The 19456-nt window shown below is 45.1% G+C and overlaps 1 protein-coding gene across 1 annotated transcript in view; it reads right to left on the bottom strand.

Moving 5' to 3' along the window:
- Positions 1–19456, bottom strand: part of LOC132817808 (1-phosphatidylinositol 4,5-bisphosphate phosphodiesterase beta-2-like) — a 132571-nt gene that overhangs the window by 34535 nt on the left and 78580 nt on the right. The window contains exons 18-21 of the mRNA XM_060828304.1: positions 10777–10901; positions 10020–10174; positions 8713–8880; positions 768–867 (exon numbers count right to left, since the gene is read on the bottom strand). Of these exons, the coding sequence (XP_060684287.1) occupies positions 768–867; positions 8713–8880; positions 10020–10174; positions 10777–10901 (548 nt within the window). The remainder of the gene's footprint in view (positions 1–767; positions 868–8712; positions 8881–10019; positions 10175–10776; positions 10902–19456) is intronic.

The raw sequence follows: 19456 nt of genomic DNA, 5'->3' as shown, positions 1-19456 counted from the left end.
TATCCATTATGTCTATTCCAATACTTTGTGATAGGTTGAGGTAACATCATTCAGGAGTGTAGAATATGTCAGTGTAATGTGGTTGCTCAGTGTGGGATATGTTAATGTAATGTGGTTCCAGAGTGTGGGGTATGTCAGTGTAAAGTGGTTTTGGAGTACGGGATTAGATCAGATTCCCTACAGTATGGAAACGGGCCCTTTGGCCCAAAAGTACAAACTGACCCACCAAAGAGCAACCCAACCAGACCTATATTTACCTCTGACTAATGCACCTAACACTATGGGCAATTTAGCATGGCCAATTCACCTGACCTGCACATCTTTGGATTGTGGGAGGAAACCCACGCAGATATGGGGAGAACGTGCTAACTCCACACAGACAGTCGCCCGAGGCGGAATCAAACCCAGGTCCCTGGTGCTGTGAGGCAGCAGCACTAACCACTGAGCAACCATGCTGCCCTTTATGTCAGTGTAATGTGGTTCCGCAGTGTGGAACATGTCAGTGTAATGTGGTTCCGCAGTGTGGAACATGTCAGTGTAATGTGGTTCCGCAGTGTGGGCTATGTCAGTGTAATGTGGTTCCGCAGTGTGGGCTATGTCAGTGAATTGTGGTTCCGCAGTATGCGCTATGTCAGTGTAATGTGGTTCCGGAGTATGAGATATATCAATGTAATGTGGTTAATGGGACTTGTCCGTATAGTGCTCTGACAGGAAGGAGATTTGACGGCCCCTTACTACATTGTGGGAGGCAGCAGTGCCTAGGTTACCTGTTTGGAGAGCAGGAACTGGTAGTATCCTGTGTCCAACGAATTTGCCGTTATCTTCAAATGTGGCGATTCTTACGTAAGCCATCTCCGGGACAAGGATCTGCAAATCAGGAATGAATGAAATAAATAGCCAGGTGGATATGCGAAATGAACTTTGGCACTGTGGTACAGGAAGCCTTTGAAGTTGGAGCAGCAACAAGGAATGCAGTGGTCGGACCGGATAGTGTTATTGAAGGGTTGATACTACTTGCAAATGGTATACTGTAACTAATTCAAAACTAAATAATGGCGCAAGGAATAAAATGTGGAAAGCTGTGCTACAACAAAGAGAGGAAAATAGTAGTATGGGAAATGTGTGTCAGAGAATGGCAGGAATGAACAAAGAGAAAAAAAAGACTTAGGAATACACCAACAGTCAAGACTAGATATTTGAAAGATAACAAAATGACTAAACTAAAGGCACTGTATCTGAATGCATGTGCGTTTTTGTGCTCCAGAGACTAAATGGTGAGTTAATAGCGAATAATAAGCAGACAGTGGATGAAATGAACAAGAACCTACTTCCGTCTTCACTAGAGAGGATACCAGAAACATTCTAGCGAGAGCTATAAATCAGCAAGTGGAAGGGAGAGAGAGGAACTTGGTGAAATTATTATCACTAGGGAGACAGTGATGAGCAAACTGATGGAGCTACATTCTCTTGGGTCCTGGGATTCGATGGACTGCATCCCAGAGCTGGAAAAGAGGTGGTTAATGAGGCCATCGATTCATTGGTGCTAGTTTCCCACACTTTTCTAGATTCAGAAAATATTCCAACTGTCTGAGAAATAGCAGATATAATCACTGTTCAAGAAGGGAGTTGGGAAGGCAGGAAACAGGCAACAATAGGCCAGGTTGCTTGACATCTTTTATGGGGAAGGTGCTTTAATTGATCATTAAAAAGATTGTAGCTGCATGCTTAGAAAACCACAAGGTAATCAGGAAGAGTCAGCATGGTTATATTAAAGGGAAATCCTGTTTAATCAATTGCTGGAGATCTTTGAAGAAGTAATCCACTGTGGATAAAGAGGAAAGTAAATAGGTCTTTGCCTGATCGTCGGAGTGTGCAGGGTTCTGCACTGGGGTCTCAACCTTTCACAATTTGCATCAGTGACTTAGATGAGTCAAGTGAAGGCATGACAGCTAATTTCACAGATAACACCAAGATAGGTAGGAAGGTGTGTTGTGAAGATGACACAAGGAAGCTCCAGACAGAATGACTGAGTGAGCAAACATCTGGCAGATAGAGTGTAAAGTGGCAAGATGTAAAGTTGTTCACTTTTTGTTAGGAAGACTTAAATGGAGAACAACTGTAGAGAGTCATTCTTATGTACACAGGGATTGTGGTGTTCTAGTGCATGAGTCACACAAAGTTAATATGCAGGTATGGCATATAATCAAGAAGGCTTAACGGATGTTCTCCTTCATAACAGGAAGGATTAAACATGAAAGTCCCATCTACACTGAATGAATATTAATGCATGATTGCAATGGATTCTCATTAAAATTCTGCAATGACATCGAGAGGAATAGCTGAATCTTCAAATGGCAACGACCGCCCTCACAGAACCTTAATTAACCCATCATAATCCAGAATCAATCAGAACATAGAGATGTACAGCACGAAAACAGACCCTTCGGTCCAACTCGTCCATGCCGACCAGATATCCAAACCAATCCCTTCCTGCTAGCACCTGGCCCATATCCTTCCAACCCTTTCTATTCATATACCCATCCAGATTCCTTTTAAACATTGCAATTGTAGCAAGAGGCCCAGCAATCACTTCCCTGGCTTTCCACAGAGTTCTTGGGTACACCTGATCAGATCCTGGGGAATTATCCACTTTTATGCATTTCAAGATATCCCGCATTTCCTCCTCTGTAATATAGACATTTTTCAAGATGTCACCATCTATTTGCCTACATTCTATATCTTCCATGTCATTTTTCACAGTAAACATTGATGCAAAATACTCATTTAGTATCTCCCTCATCTCCTGCGACTCAGCACAAAGGCCAAGTTGCTGATCTTTGTGGTCCCTAGTTTACCCTTTTGTCCTTAATGTATTTGTAAAAACTCTTGGAATTCTCCTTAACTCTATTTGCCAAAGCTATCTCATGTCCCCTTTTTGCCCTCCTGATTTCCCTCTTAAGTATACTCCTACTGCCTTTATACTCTTCTAAGGATTCACTCGATCTATCCTGTCTATACCTGACATATGCTTCCTTCTTTCTCTTAACCCAACCCTCAATTTCTTTAGTCATCCAGCATTCCCTCAGCCTACCAGCCTTTCCTTTCACCCTAACAGAAATACACTTTCTCTGGACTCTCATTATCTCATTTCTGAAGACTTCCAATATTCCAGCCATCCCTGCACCCACTTAGCTTTTGAAAGTTCTTGACCAATACCTTCATAATTAGCCTTCCTCCAATTTAGAACTTCAACTTTTAGATCTGGTCTATCCTTTTCCATCACTATTTAAAACTAATAGAGTTATGGTCACTGGCCCCAAACTGCTCCGCCACTGACTCCTCAGTCACCTGCCCTGCCTTATTTCCCAAGAGTAGATCAAGTTTTGCACTTTCTCTAGTAGGTACATCCACATGCTGACTCAGAAAATTTTATTGTACATGTTTAACAAATTCCTCTCCATCAAAACCCTTAACACTATGGCAGTCCCAATCTATATTTAGAATGTTAAAATCCCCTATCATAACCACCCTATTATTCTTACAGATAGCTGAGATCTCCTTACAAGTTTGTTTCTCAATTTCCCTCTGACTATTAGGGTGTCTATAGTACAGTCCCAATAAGGTTATCATCCCTTTCTTATTTCTCTGTTCCATCCAAATAACTTCCCTAGATGTATTTCCGGGAATATCGTCCCTCAGCACAGCTGTAATGCTATCCCTTATCAAAAATGCCACTCCTCCTCCTCTCTTTCCTCTCTTTCTATCCTTCCTGTAGCATTTGTATCCTGGAACATTAAGCTGCCAATCCTGTCCATCCCAGAGCCATGTTTCTGTAATTGCTATAATATCCCAGTCCCATGTTCCTAACCATGCTCTGAGTTCATCTGCTTTTCCTATTAGGCCTTTTGCATTGAAATAAATACAATTTAATTTATCAGTTCTACCTTGTTCTCTGCTTTGTTCCTGCCTGTCCTGACTGTTTGACTCATTCCATTTCTCATCTGTCCATGTCTCAGATTGATCTCTTTCCTCAATATCTCCCTGTGTCCCACCCCCCACCTTACTAGTTGAAATCCTCTTGAGCAGCTCTAGCAAATCTCCCTGCCAGTATATTAGTCCCCTTCCCATTCAGGTGCAATCCATCCTTCTTGTACAGGCCACTTCTACCCTAGAAGAGCTTCCAATGATCCAAAAATGTGAATCCTTCTCCCGTACACCAGCTCCTCAGCCATGAATTCATCTGCTCTAACCTCCTATTCCTGCCCTCACTAGCTCATAAGCTCATAGCACCAGGAGTATTCCAGATATTGCTACTCGAGGACCTCCGTTTTAAATTCCTGCCACAGTCTCTATGTTCTCCCTTCAGAATCTCAACCTTTTCCCTTCCTATGTCATTGGTTCCAATGTACACAAGGATCTCCTGCTGGCCTCTCTCCCCTTTGAGAGCATTCTGCACCCTCTCTGAGACATCCTTGATCCTGGCACCAGGGAAGCAACATACCACTCTGATTTTTCGCTGCTGGCCACAGAAACATCTGTCTGTGCCTCGGACTAGAGAGTCCCCTAACACAATCGATCTCTTGGAACCCAACATACCCTTCATTGCATTAGAACTAGTCTCAATACCAGAAACTTGGGCAATAAACAAAACACGTATTTGATGTTACTTATCCCCAGCATGTTAACACTTTACGTAGGTAGACCCTCACAGCCCAGGCAATCAGTTGGGTGACAGTGAGACTTAATCACAGGAGAATTGCTGTGAATTGTCCAAGAGAAGATTTGATAGAGGCATTCAAAATCATGAGGGGGTCTGGCCAGTGTAGGTAGTCAGATTGGTGAAGCAGAAGGCACAAGTTTAAAATAATTAGCAAAAGAGACACAGGGAAAAACTTGGCCAATACTAAGTGATGCGGGATTCCACTGCCTGAGGTGGGGGCAAGCAGTGGCCCCTGTTTCTGTTTCCAGGTCCCTTATTCCTCCCATCATCACCTTTATACCTCCTCCTCACCTCTTTCAGAATTGGAAACAAGGGGTCAATTCTCCTCAACCCCTAAAGGCTACTTTTTCATATTTTCATATTTTCTGCAATGCCATCATATTGTAACAGCACCTCCCGTGTTTATGTTGACACAGGTATTCGGACTCACACAGAAGGAGGATTATAATATATTCCATAATTAGCAATGTTCCAATAAAAATAAAGCCACAGCCCACAACTAACACATTAGTTTCCTCAATTTCAGTCTTCAAATTGGCACCAGAAAACAGACACAAGTTAGCAACAAAACCTTTTTCATCAAAATAAATCTTGCGTTTCTACATGTAAAAAGCCATTCTCTAAGCACATTTTCTACCGACTGATAAGGTCAAAGCTACTGTGTTTGTACCACATCACTGGAAAAGTTTAACCTGGTACTTATTACCATTTCCATTGTCTTGTAGATGTCAACATCAGATTTAAAGTTAGTAACTAATATGGCATCCACACCCCTATTATATTGGTAACTTTTGAATATGTATAGTTTTAAGTGAGTAGTTCCACAAGTAATTGCAAGGAATTCATTACTCCATGGATTTCCAGTTTTCCTGACTCCTAGTTCACTGAGTATTCTGTTGTTGGCAGGATTTTCAGCCTGTCTCTCCATACACTATCCTCCCTGCAGCCTCTCTCCTGCTCACCTCTCCCAGCTTCCTCCCCAGCTTTGCAGCCTCAACCTCTCTCACATTTGTGCAATCTTGTTCTCTCTCCCTGCTCAGGCTCCATCTCCTCTCCCTCATTCCTACAGCCTTCCCCTCCATCTCTCTCTCTCCTCCCCAACCCCTGCAGCCACCCCATCCCTCTTTCTCTCTACCCTGACCGCTGTAACCTCTGCCACTCCCTTTCTCACCAGCATCCCCTACAGCCTTGTCCACTGTCTCTCCCTCTCCCCTGAACTCTGCAGCTTTCCTCCAGCTCTCTCATTCTCTCCCTGATCCTGAATGCTACTCTTTCTTGCTTGCTCCCTCCTATGCAATCCCTACAGCCTTCCTCCACCTGACTCTTTCTCTCTCCCACCTCCTGTCTGTCTTCTCCCTCACTCTGCTGTTTCTCTCTTCCTTCTGCTTTCTCCATCTTTCCCCTCTTCTCTCTCTCTCTTTATTCTTTTCTCTCTTCCCGCTCCTCTCCCCTTTCTCACTCTCTCTCTCTGTTCTCCTCTCCCTCTCTCTCCTGTTTTCTCTCTTCCTTCTCTTTTCTCCCTCTTCTCTCCCCTTTCTCTCTTCCCTCTCCTCTGCTCTCCCCCCTCTTTCTGTTCTCCTCTCTCTCCTCTTTCCTCTGTATCTCTTTCAGTCCATTTGACCTATCACACTCGAGTTTGGAGATGCCGTTGTGATTTGATGCAGCTAAGTGCCTGATGCCCCTGATGATTGGCACTGCATTGATCTTCCTGCCCCAGGCCCTGCCTGAGAGGGCAGTGGAGCTAGGTCCAATTGGGGCATTCAAGAGGCAGGTGGACTATTATCCATTAAAGGATGCATGTACAGGCCCACAGAGTAAGAACAGACGTTTTGGGCACAGGGTGAACTGCTACCTCATGACACGATGGAATCTAGAGGAGATGTGAATGGCAATAGCAGAGCTGACACCAACAGCCACTGTTGAAAATAACAGGAGGGATGGCAACAATCTGAAATGTCTGAAATCCAAGTTGAGTCTGGAGTATGACAATGTGCTCAATGGAAAAATGAAGAACTGACCCTAGAGTTTACATGAACCTCAGGAAGAAAGACAATTGTATAGCAGACAACTACTGGTTGTCTCAAAGCATTGTCAGCCAATGGAGTGCCCCTGAGTTGTAGTTGCTGTTGCAATGTAGGAAATGAGACAGCCAACTTGCACGCAGCAGGTTCAATCCCACTAAGAGCAATGTGGTACTGACCAGATGATTTTTGACGGGGGGGGCGGGACTTGAAAGTGAAATGTTGCAATGCAGCGAGGAGAGTGTCATGGCTAACGGTCTTCCATCCATACTTCATTAGGAGCAGCGCTGGAGGCTAAGCGCAGAATAAAAGAGGGAAAAGCCAGACAAACTTAAAAGTGAATCCTCCGGAGCTCCAATTTGAAATGTGAGTCAAATCTGCAAATGTTACATCCCAGTTCAAAAAAGGGGGTAAGGATAAGCCCAGAAATTACAGACTCAGTTTAACTTCAGTGGTAGGGAGGCTTCTCAACTCAATGATTTGGGGTCAGATTAAGAGTCACATGAAAAGAGATTAGTTAATTCTTATGGATTTTTTCAAAGGGAAGTCAAGTCTAACTAATTTGCAGGAGCTTTTTAAACAGGTAACAGAACAGATTGAAGAAGGCAATGGAATTGATGTGATGTCCACGGGTTTAAAAAATGGGTTCTGTACAGTACCATCCAATAGAAGAGTTACATGTGATGGAATAAAATGGTCAGGAGCAACGTGGATACAAAATTGGCTGAGGCATGGGAAACAGAGTTATGGCCAATCACATCTTTTGGGGGCCAGAAGAAGTTTTGTAGTGGAGTTCCCCAGGGGTTGTTGCTTGAACCCTTGCTGTTCATGATAAATAAATAAATTATCTAGGTCTTGGTGCGCACCGGACAGTTCCAGTGTTTGTGGACGACAGGTTTAACTCGGTCTTCCTCCCTGAACTGGAGTGTTAAGATTTTGGAAACGGGAAGCTCAGAATCACTACTGGAAACTGAGCAGAGGAATTCCACAAAAAAAAGGGCCACCCTATCTGCAACTGGCCTCCTCAGCGTAGAGGAGAACACATTCCGAGCAGCGAATGCCAGAGATTACATTGAAGGAAGTCCCAACAAATTGCGAACTGGAGCTGGGAGGGGGGTGGGGCTTGGACCCTGAGCGTATGGAGAAAGGTTGACATCTCCTTGGTGGGAAGCCAACATTGGGTGGGGCGGGAATGTTGGGAATTAGATTAGATTAGATTCCCTACAGTGTGGAAATAGGCCCTTCGACCCAAAAGGTCCACACCGACCCTCTGAAGAGTAACCCACCCAAACCCCTTTTCCATCTGACTAGTGCACCTAATTGACAATTTAAGCATAGCCAGTTCACCTAACCTGCACATCTTTGGAATGTGGGAGGAAACCGGAGCACCCGGAGGAAACCCACACAGACACGGGAAGAATGCGTAAACTCCACACAGACAGTCACCCGAGGTTGGAATTGAACCTGGGACCCTGATGCTGTGAGGCAACAGTGCTAACCACTGAGCCACCGTGCCACCCATATGGAATGGACCAAGATGTCGTTAAGGAAACCCAAGAGATCAGAGTCTGCAGGGAATCCTTTGGGAGGTTCGGGAAGGGAGGGAAACATTCCCTCTGGTGGTGGTGCCACACTGAAGGTGGTGCAAATAGTGAAGGATGACCAACTTCAATGATTCTCTAGGTAGAGGGATGGGGTTTGGAGATGAATGCAAGGGGAATCCTATCAGGGAGAAAGGGGACGAAGGGAGAGCAATAGTGTGCTGAAGGGGCTGACACAGTCGGTGGCCATATCAAGCAGGGTTGCACTTGGTTCGAGACAAAAAAAATTCTGTAGCTCCCCTTACACCCACATCTAGTCCTGAAGAAGGATTTACATCCAAGATGTTGATTTCTTCATCTCCTGATGCTGTGTACTTCCAGCCTCCTATTTGTCTAAGCACGATTGTACAGCACACATGGGAAATTTTACCTTTTCGAACACAAACGTTTCTTCATCCTTCCACTGGGGGTTAATCGAGTTCGGCTCGGTGCTAAGCTTTGTCCTGTACTTCCTCTTTGGGTCACCTGGGAGGCCCAGCAACTCCACCTCAACGAAGAATCTGGAGTTACGATCAGACAGAAACTGCCCTGAAATTACCTACAGCAAGGAGACAATGGAGGTGAGATGGGGTAGCACCTGGGAACAGCAGCAGGGAGATATGCACATGGGCTGAATGGGAGGGAGAGAACAGGATTCAAATCCATGTACCCACCTGAAAGAGTGACCATGGTGCACTGGTCGAGGGCTGACTTCAATCCAAATTCAAGGCACCAGCCACTAACCCAAACAACAGCCAGCCTAGCTCAACACACCTCCTGTCAAAAGGGCATTGCTGGGCCATGCAGTCAGATAATGGTCAAAACAGGATGCCATTCAGCCAATCACTTCAATGCCATCAATATGAGAGGCCAGCTCACAGAATGCCAACCCCTTGCATTTTCCCAGTGTGAAAACTCTATATCCTGGACCAATACACAGGATGTCACATGTTTTAGTCCAGTAAACGGTATCTTAAAATCTCAACTACTGCCTGAAAAGTGGACAAACAATAATATATCAAACAAAGGTAAAAATCACACAACACCAGGTTATAGTCCAACAGATTTAGCAAGTTTTGAGAAGATTTGTGGCTCAGGTTGAGGTTCTGGATGTAGGTTTGCTCACTGAGCTGGAAGGTTCATTTCCAGACATTTCATCACTCTACTAGGTAGCATCTTCAGTGAGCCTCCGAATGAAGCACTGCTGATAATTCCTGCTTTCTATTTATATGTTTGGATGAGAATGTAACTTTTTTTTTAAAAGTTTTGCAATTTACATATGAAAGAAGTGAAACTAACATGGTCGTTCTAACAGATGAGAGACTTAACAAACAATCAAGGTATTTTTCAATGTAGACTATAATTTCAGTTCCATCATAGTGTAAACTTTTGCTATAAATTCCGTGTCTTACAATTGTGTACTCTACAACCACCTGATGAAGGAGCAGCGCTCTGAAAGCTAGTGCTTCCAATTAAACCTGTTGGACTATAACCTGGTGTTGTGTGATTTTTAACTTTATCCACCCCAGTCCAACACCGGCATCTCCAAATCATATCAAACAAAGACAGAGAGTGATGCATTGAACAGAGAGAGAGAGTCATGTATTCAAGATGTATGGACAGAAGGTGATGTATTGAAAAAAAGGACAGAGGGTGAGATATTAACACAAGGACAATTGGAACCAATGTAACCATTACCAAGATGGATAGAGTGTTTGACACAACGACATCAATGCGATCAGTGGTGAAAGGGTCAAACGTCTTATCCAGGTGACGCAGAAGTTCATGTTTCAGAATATATCCGCTCCGCCCATTGAACTCAAAGTACGAGTTGTTCAACTGCATAGGCAGATCTGGGGAGAGTCAGAGAACTAGATTAGCCAAGCTCATTCACTCACTCAGCAACTCCTAGGGATCTAATGGTCCCATATTTTGGAGTCACCACAACCTCTGATAAAGTGGAAATGGGGGGGAAGGGTTCAGTAAAACTGGGCCCTGTGTCAAACCCAGAGTCAGGATCAAAGGATCCTGTATCAAACCCTCCCCGAATCATTATCATGAATGATCTTGAATCAGATCTAGAGTCAGATTGAGAAGATCCTGTATCAAACCCAGAGTCAATTTCAGTGGATTCTAGGCTATATTCAAAGTCACTATCAGAGATTCTACTTTCAAACCCAATGTGACTATCAGAGGATCTTTACCTTTCATCGGTGTCATTCCTCAAGTTAATGCTTTATTCACTCTGAGTAATCTCTCATTAATATTAGTTATTATACTTATAGTTAATAGTTAAAATGACTGTTGATCTCTGTCCTTTTGTTCATCACTCATTACTTCTCTCATCAATTCAATTCACTAATCCCTTTGTCCTGCCAATTGGTGGGAGTGGGGGTGGGGTGGTGGGTGGTGGGTGTGCTCTGGTCAGGAGGCCAGTCCCCGCTCTTCCACTCACCTGCAGTCTGGAAGTTGAGAGCTACCATCTGACAGCCAGCATTCCAGAAGACCTGGGGCATGTAGTTGGAGGAGTCTACCCTCGTCCCCTTGGGGTAGATGCGACTCATTTGCCTCTTGTTGTACCTGTGGCGGGGTGGGCTCGTATAGGAATTTGGAAACCGAAGAAGCTGATGTTCCCTTGGAGAGTTGTGTTTGGACCTTCGTTACCACCACCCAGTGATGATGGGTGTAATGCTCAGGAGGACACACACATTCAGGGGAGCACCAACCGTTTGCTAAACTGAAAGTACACAGTGAGGATGGAGAGACGAAGTGGCGGACATTGGTTTGACTGCCTCCTCAGCTCCTGTTCTGAAGCTTCGAAATTGGTCAACCTGTTTGAGTTTGGGGTTAGGGTGTGAGTTAGTAACTGGCTTAACATATGACATATAAGCCAGGGAATTCCTAGAGGCACGGCACTCATCCACAGATTCTATCAACAAACATATCGACTTGGACCCAATATACCAGCCACTGCAGCGGACAGCAACTGACAACCGGAAGCGGCAGAGACAAGCCACTATAAATGCCGGAAGAAACATCACAGAAGCGCTTCACAGGAGGTTCCCAAGCACTGAGGATGTCACCTAGAAAGGGGATGAAACATTTGCAACAAAAACTCCCAGCACGGCGAACACAACCATAACAACGAGCACCTGAGCTACAAATCTTCTCCCAAACTTTGAACTCCTACGGGCGAGAGATGCTAAGACAAGCCAGGAAATGGGAATCCTGTGCTAACCGCCTAAGCGACACATACGAACAACTCCTGTTCCTGCATGAATGCTGAAAGAATTGAATCCTTCCACCATGTGTCAGATACAGACCACCAGTCAACAAGCCAAGGACACAGCCAGACAGAACGGACTCAGGATGATCCAGGTAATAATTACAGACACTCACAACAGACTTCACAAATACAGATAAGAAATTGCGCACCAAAAATCGTTGATTTCAAAAACCACCAATCAGGAATGGACACAGACCATAGAACCGCAAAAAAAACGGCACTAAAAGAAAAAATGGGCAAACTAACACACAACGAAGAAGACACCACAACATACACCTGGGTTAAAAACCTCTCCCACGGACAGCTCACAGACACGGAAAGAACAATACTGGCCAAGGGACTCAACTACAACCACAGGGACGCCAAGACAGCAGACTTTCTAGCAGCACTAGAATGCACACTCAGGAACAATGGACTGACAGAAGAGACACAACAAACAGTGAGACAAAGTATCGTACCTCTGATAACAAGAAAAAGACAAACACACAACCTCAACACCAATGAGAAAGAAGCACTAAAATCACTAAGAAACGATAAGAACATAATCATACTACCAGCAGACAAAAGGCAGGATGACATCATACTGGACAAAGCAGAGTACATCCAAAAGGCACAACAACTACTTGCAGATACCAACACCTACCAAAAGAGGGAGTCTGTCCCCACGCCACAGCTCACCAATAGGATAAACAACACACTGAGGAACCTACGAAAAAGCGGACAGATAACCAGGTCTGACCTACAAAGAATGAAACCAGAAAGCAACAACACCCCCAGATTCTATGGACTACCTAAAGTACACAAACCAGACATCCCACTCAGACCCATAGTATCACTACCAGGGACACCATCACACAAACTAGCTAAAGAGCTACAGCAGAAACTGAAACACCTGATCAGCGGATCCAGACACTCTATACAGTCAACACAAGAATTCTTGGACATCATGAGAAATATACACATAGACAAGGAAGAAACTGTGGTCTCATTCGATGTAACGGCACTGTTCACCTCTATCGACAAAACCCGAGCCAGAGAAACAATATCCAACCTGCTGGACATACAGAACAGACAACAGGGCGTTGAACCTATTAACAAACTTAAACTACTGGACCTGTGCCTCACAACACACTTCACATTCAACAACCAGATATTTGAACAAATCAACGGAACACCCATGGGCTCACCGATCTCTGGACTCCTAGCAGAAGCAGTAATGCAAAGGTTAGAACAAACAGTTTTAACGCAATTACAACCGAAACTCTGGGTCAGATATGTGGACGACACCTTTGTAATCATTAAAAACACAGAAATAGAGAACACACACCGGATCATCAACGCCACACTCACAGGAATCCGATTCATGAGAGAGGAAGAAAAGGATAACCAGCTCCCATTCCTAGATGTGATGGTACAAAGAACACCGAATGGAGAATTCACCACCAAGGTATATAGGAAAGCCACACACACAGACCAAGTCCTGAACTATGAAAGCAACCACCCAAACACACACAAACAAAGTTGCATCAGGACACTATTCAAAAGGGCCACAACACACTGCAGCACACCAGAACTGCAAAAAGAGGAAGAAGAACACCTATACAATGTATTCACCAAAAATGGATACCCGCGCAATTTCATCAACAGATGCCTAAGGGAAAGACAACGGAACGAGGATATGCCACAACTCAAAGGACTAGCCACACTACCATACACCAGGAGCATTTCCGAACTGACAGCCAGACTACTGCGACCACTAGGACTCATAACAGCACACAAACCAACAGCCACTCTCAGACAACTCACCAGAACGAAGGACCCGATACCCAGCATGAGCAAAACCAACGTAGTGTACAAAATCCCATGCAAGGACTGCACAAAACACTACATAGGACAAACAGGAAGACAGCTAACAACCCGCATCCATGAACACCAACTAGCCATGAAACGACATGACCAGCTATCCTTAGTAGCCACACACACAGATGACAAACAACATGAATTCGACTGGGACAACACTACTATTATAGGGCAAGCCAAACAGAGAACAGCCAAGGAATTCCTAGAGGCATGGCACTCATCCACAGATTCTATCAACAAACACATCGACCTGGACCCAATATACCGGCCACTGCAGCGGACAGCAACTGACAACCGGAAGTGGCAGAGACAAGCCACTATAAATGCTGGAGGAAACATCACAGAAGCGCTTCCCAAGCACTGAAGATGTCACCTATAAAGGGGACAAAACGTTTGCAACAAAAACTCCCAGCTTGGCAAACAGAACCACAATAACATATAATGACAGGGGGGATATGTCATCCACTGGAGGGCGAAATGGGACACAGAGGATAGGAAAAGGGGATGGAAAGGAGCTGAACAGTGGTTGGAGGAACAAGGGAAAAAAAGAAGAGGTGAAAAAAGAGAGAAGGGGAAGGGTGAAGGAAAGGGAAGATTTGGGGGAAAAGGTAAACGGCACTGAGATTTCAAGATCTGGTTTGATTAAGAGCTGGGGTCAATTGATAGGAAAGGAATGAGAATTATAGAATCCCTACAGTGTGGAGTCAGGCTATTCAACCCATCAAGTCCACACTGACCCTCTGAAGAGCATCCCACCGAAACCTACCACCCTACCCTACTCCTGGAACCCCATGTTGCCCATGGACAGTCTACCTAGCCGTTGCATTATGTGCAATTTAGCATAGCCAATTCACCTAACCTGTATGTCTTTGGCCTGCAGGAAAAAAATCAGAGCACCCAGAGGACACCTTTGCAGACACGGGGAAAATGTGCAAATTCCATACAACAGTGCAGCCTCACAATTCCAGGGACCCAAGTTTGATTCCAGCCTTGGGCAACTGTCTGTGTGGAGTTTGCACATTAGAACATAGAACAATACAGCACAGAACAGGCCCTTCGGCCCACGATGTTGTGCCGAACATTTGTCCTAGCTTAAGCACCTATCCATGTACCTATCCAATGGCTGCTTAGAGGTCACCAATGATTCTGACTCTGCCACTCCCACAGGCAGCGCATTCCATGCCCCCACCACTCTCTGGGTAAAGAACCTATCCCTGACATCCCCCCATACCTTCCACCCTTCACCTTAAATTTATACCCCCTTGTAACACTCAGTTGTACCTGGGGAAAAAGCCTCTGACTGTCTACTCTATCTATTCCCCTGATCATCTTATAAACCTCTATCAAGTCACCCCTCATCCTTCGCCGTTCCAATGAGAAAAGGCCTAGCACTCCCCGTGTCTGCATGGGTTTCCTCCAGGTGCTCCGGTTTCTTCCCAAAGTCCAAAGATGTACAGGTGGTGGATTGGCCATGCTAAATTGCCCATAGAGTTAGGTGCATTAGTCAGAGGGAAATGGGTCTGGGTGGGTTGGTCATTGGAGGGTCAGTGTGGATTTGTTGGGCCGTAGGGCCTGTTCCCACACTGTGAGGAATCTAATCTAATCCACGCAAACTCACCTGAGGGTGGAATCGAACTTGGATTCTGGCGCTGCGAGGCAATAGTGCTAACCACTGAGCCACCATATCATTCTACAATTCACTGTGGTAATTTATAATAAAGCTTTGCACCAGTCTTCTTGTGAAGACTCAACAGGGGTGAGGTGAGGGCAGCTGTTAGTACACAGTTATTGTAAGAGAGGTGACAGATAGCAGAGCTACAAGGGGAACACACTGATGTGAAGAAAGGCCAGTCACTGTAGTGGATAGCATGTCAAGCGAGTTGGTCACACTACTAATATGGACTACACAGACTGAAAAGCATTGGGTGACTACCTGGAAATCTAGTAAATCTTGGGCAGGTGGTGCAGGAGTCCCCTGTGACTATCTCCCTCACAAACAGGTACACCACGTTGGATACTGTTGGGGAGAATAGCCTCTCAGGGGAAAGCAACAGCAGCAGCCAAGTTTGTGGTACCTCAGTTGCCTCTGTTGCATAGTAGGTGAGGACAAAGACTGGGACAGCTTCAGTAACAGGGAACTTCATTGTAAGGGAAACTGACAGGAAGCTCTGTGGCAGCAAATGAGACTCTTGAATGGTATGATGCCTTTCTGATTGCCAGGGTCAGGGATGTCTCAGAACAGCTGTAGGGCATTCTGAATGGAGAGGGCCAACAGCCAGCAGTCACGGTAAATGGCGCCACCAAAGGCATGGGTAAAGAATGAGGCCCTCCAACAGGAACTTAGGGAGCTAGCTGGTAGACTAAGGAAGAAAACTATTAAGATTGTAATCTCCGTATTGGTTGTGTACCATGTGAAACTGAGTGCAGGAATAGGAAGCTATGTCAGATGAATGCATGGTTAAACGGATAGTGTAAGAGGGAGAGCTTGAGACTTTTGGATCCTTTGGGATAGTTACTGTAGTAAGTGAATGGATTGTACCTAAACTGAAATGGGCCAAGTATCCTTGCTGGGATGTTTGCTCATGCTGTTGGGAAGGTTTTAAACTGATTTGTCAGGGGAATGTGGAACAAGAATAGATATAAACTTAGGAACAAGTTTTCATCAAAAATAGAAGGATTGCTCGCACAGTCCAGCAGGTGGAGAAGACATGGAACATAGAATTTTCCAGGGTAAAAACAAGGACTGCAGATGCTGAAAACCAGAGTCTAGATTAGAGTGGTGCTGGAAAAGCACAGCAGATCAGGCAGCATCCGAGGAGCAGGAAAATCGACGTTTCAGACAAAAGCCCTTTATCAGGAATAGAGGCAGGGTGCCTGCAGAGTGGAGAGATAAATGAGAGGGGGGTGGTGGTGGGGGTGGGGAGAAAGTAGCATAGAGTACAATAGGTAATGGGGTGGGGATGGAGGTGATAGGTCAGAGAGGAGGGTGGAGTGGATAGGTGGAAAGGAAGATAGGCAGGTAGGACAGGTCATGGGGACGGTGCTGAGCTGAAAGGTTGGAGCTGGGATGAGGTGGGGGAATGGGGAAATGAGGAAACTGTTGAAGTCCACATTGATGTCCTGGGATTGAAGTGTTGTGAGGCGGAAGATGAGGCGTTCTTCCTCCAGGTGGTGAGGGAGCGGTGGTGGAGGAGGCCCAGGGCCTGCATGTCCTCAGCAGAGTGGGAGGGGGAGTTGAAATGTTGGGCCATAGGGCGGTGTGGTTGATTGGTGCAAGTGTCCCGGAGATGTTCCCTAAAGCGCTCTGCTAGGAGGCGTCCAGTCTCCCCAATGTAGAGGAGACCGCATCGGGGCCAATAGATACAATAAATGACATTGGTAGATGTGCAGGTAAAACTTTGATGGATGTGGACCGCTCCTTTGGGGCCTTGGATGAAGGTGAGGGGGCAGGTGTGGGCCCAGGTTCTGCAATTCCTGCGGTGGCAGGAGAGGGTATCAGGAAGGGAGGGTGGGTTATTGGGGGGCATGGACCTGACCAGGTAGTCACAGTGGGAACGGTTTGTGGAAAGCGGAAAGAGTGGGGAGGGAAATATATCCTGGTGGTGGGGTCTGTTTGGAGGTGGCAGAAATGTTGTCGGATGATGTGGTTTATGTGAAGGTTGGTAGGGTGGAAGGTGAAAGCCGGGGGGTTCTGTCCTTGTTACGGTTGGAGGGGTGGGATTTGAGGGTGGAGGTGCAGGATGTGGACAAGATGCGTTGGACGGCATCTTTAACCATGGGGTAAGGGAAATTGTGGTCTCTAAAGAAGGAGGCTATCTCGTGTGTTCTGTGGTGGAACTGGTCCTTCTGGGAGCAGATACGGTAGAGGTGGAGGAACTGGGAATATGGGATGGCATTTTTGCAGGAGGTATGGTGGGAAGAGGTGTAATCCAGGTAGCTGTGGGAGTCAGTGGGTTTGTAAAAAATGTCAGTGTCAAGTTGGCTGTCATTAGAATATTACAGCACAGTACAGGACCTTCGGCCCTTTATGTTGTGTCGACCTGTGAAACAATGTCTCCATATTTTGTGCAATAGCCTACTGTGGGGAACCTTATCTAAAATCCACATACACCATATCACCCACTTTACCCTCATCCACCTGTTTGGTCACCTTCTCAAAGAACTCAATAAGGTTTGTGAGGCATGAACGACCCTTCACAAAAACATGATAATTATCCCCAATCAACTTATTCCTCTCCAGATGATTATAAATCCTATTTCTGGAGTAGAGTGGTGCTGGAAAAGCACAGAAGTTCAGGCAGTATCCAAGGAGCAGGAAAATCGACGTTTCAGGCAAAAGCCCTTCATCAGGAATACTGATGAAGAATTCCTGATGAAGGGCTTTTACCCGAACTGTCGATTTTCCTGCTCCTTGGATGCTGCCTAAACTGCTGTGCTTTTCCAGCACCACTTTACTCCAGAATCTGGTTTCCAGCATCTGTAGTTTTTAACCTCGATTATAAATCCTATCTCTTATAACCCTTTCCAACACTTTACCCATAACCGAAATAAGGTAAGGGCAGAATAAGGGAGGACCAGAAAGCTAAACTGTATCTATTTTGATGCAAGGAATCCGACTGGTAAGGCAAATGAACTTAGAGCATTGATCAGCACATGGGAATATGATCTTGTTACAATCACTGAAACATGGTTGAAAGAAGGTCAGGACTGGCAGCTCAACATATAGAAGTTTCAAGCGTGATAGAGCGGAGGTAAGAGAAGTGGGGACATTGCTTTATTGATAATGGAAACCATCTCTGCAATAATAAGGGAGGATGTCTCAGCAGGATCTTCAAATGAGGCCATTGGGGTAGAGCTTAGAAATAAAAAAAGGGACAATCACTTTGGTGGGATTGTACTACAGGCCTCCCAACATTCACAGGGAGATAGAGAAGCAAATCACAGAGGCATCAGAGGAACAGGTTACAGTACAGGATACTTTGTTAACTGGGATTGCCTTCATGTGAAAGGATTAGACAGAGAGGAATTTCTAATGTGTTTCCAGGAGAGCTTTTTGTATTAGTATGTAGGTAGTCCTACTAGAGATGAGGCAATGTTAGACCTAATCCTAGAGAATTAAGCTGCTTCAGGTAGTTGAAGTATTAGCGGGGTAAACATTTTTAGGGATAGTGACCATAATCCTGTAAGTTTCAAAGTCCTCATGGAAAAGGATAAAGATAGTGCAGGAGTTAAAAGTCTGAATTGGGGTAAGATAACTTCAACATCATTAGACAGAATCTGATAAACATGGACTGGAAGCAGCACCTTGTAGGTAAGTCTACATTTGGAAAGTGTGAGTCTTTTAAAAATAATGTAGTGAAAATTCAGGACCAGCAACAAGAAAGGCAAGGGCAGCAAGTCTGGGAGCCCTGGACATCAAGGGATATCAAGAGTTTGATAAGGAAAAAGAAGGATGTTTTTGTGAAGTAAACAGCACCAAGAGCTGGGGAAACTCTTTAGGAGTACAGAGCATGTAGGGAGTTGCTTAAAAAAATAAATTCAGAGGACGAAGATGGGCCACAAACTATCTTGGGCAGATAGGGTTGAGGAAAATCCCAAGGCTTTTTATGAGTATATTAAGAGCAAGTGTGGGGCCTATTAGGGACCAAAGGAGCAAACTGTATGTGGAGACAGAGGATGTGGGTGAGGTCTTCAATGAATATTCTCATCCATACTCACAAAGGTGAAAGATTTAATAGCTGAAGATTTAATTTGGGATTGTGAGCCACTAGATCATGTTAAGATTAATAAGGAGGGCTGTTAGATGTTTAATGTGCGTAAATATGTGTGACTCTCCAGGGCCTGATGAGATGTATCCCAGGCTGCTATGGGAGGCAAGGGAGGAGATTGTTGGGGCCCTAGCAGAGATATTTAATACTTGGCTGGCCACAGGTGAAGTGCCAAGTGACTGGAGGATCACTAATGTGGTTCCTTTGTTCAAGAAGGGCAG

The sequence above is a fragment of the Hemiscyllium ocellatum genome, chromosome 8 (genome assembly GCF_020745735.1).
Source record: "Hemiscyllium ocellatum isolate sHemOce1 chromosome 8, sHemOce1.pat.X.cur, whole genome shotgun sequence".
Taxonomy (NCBI): Eukaryota; Metazoa; Chordata; class Chondrichthyes; order Orectolobiformes; family Hemiscylliidae; genus Hemiscyllium; species Hemiscyllium ocellatum.
Note: the sequence above shows the minus strand (reverse complement) of the source record. Positions and strands in the feature narration are given on the sequence as shown.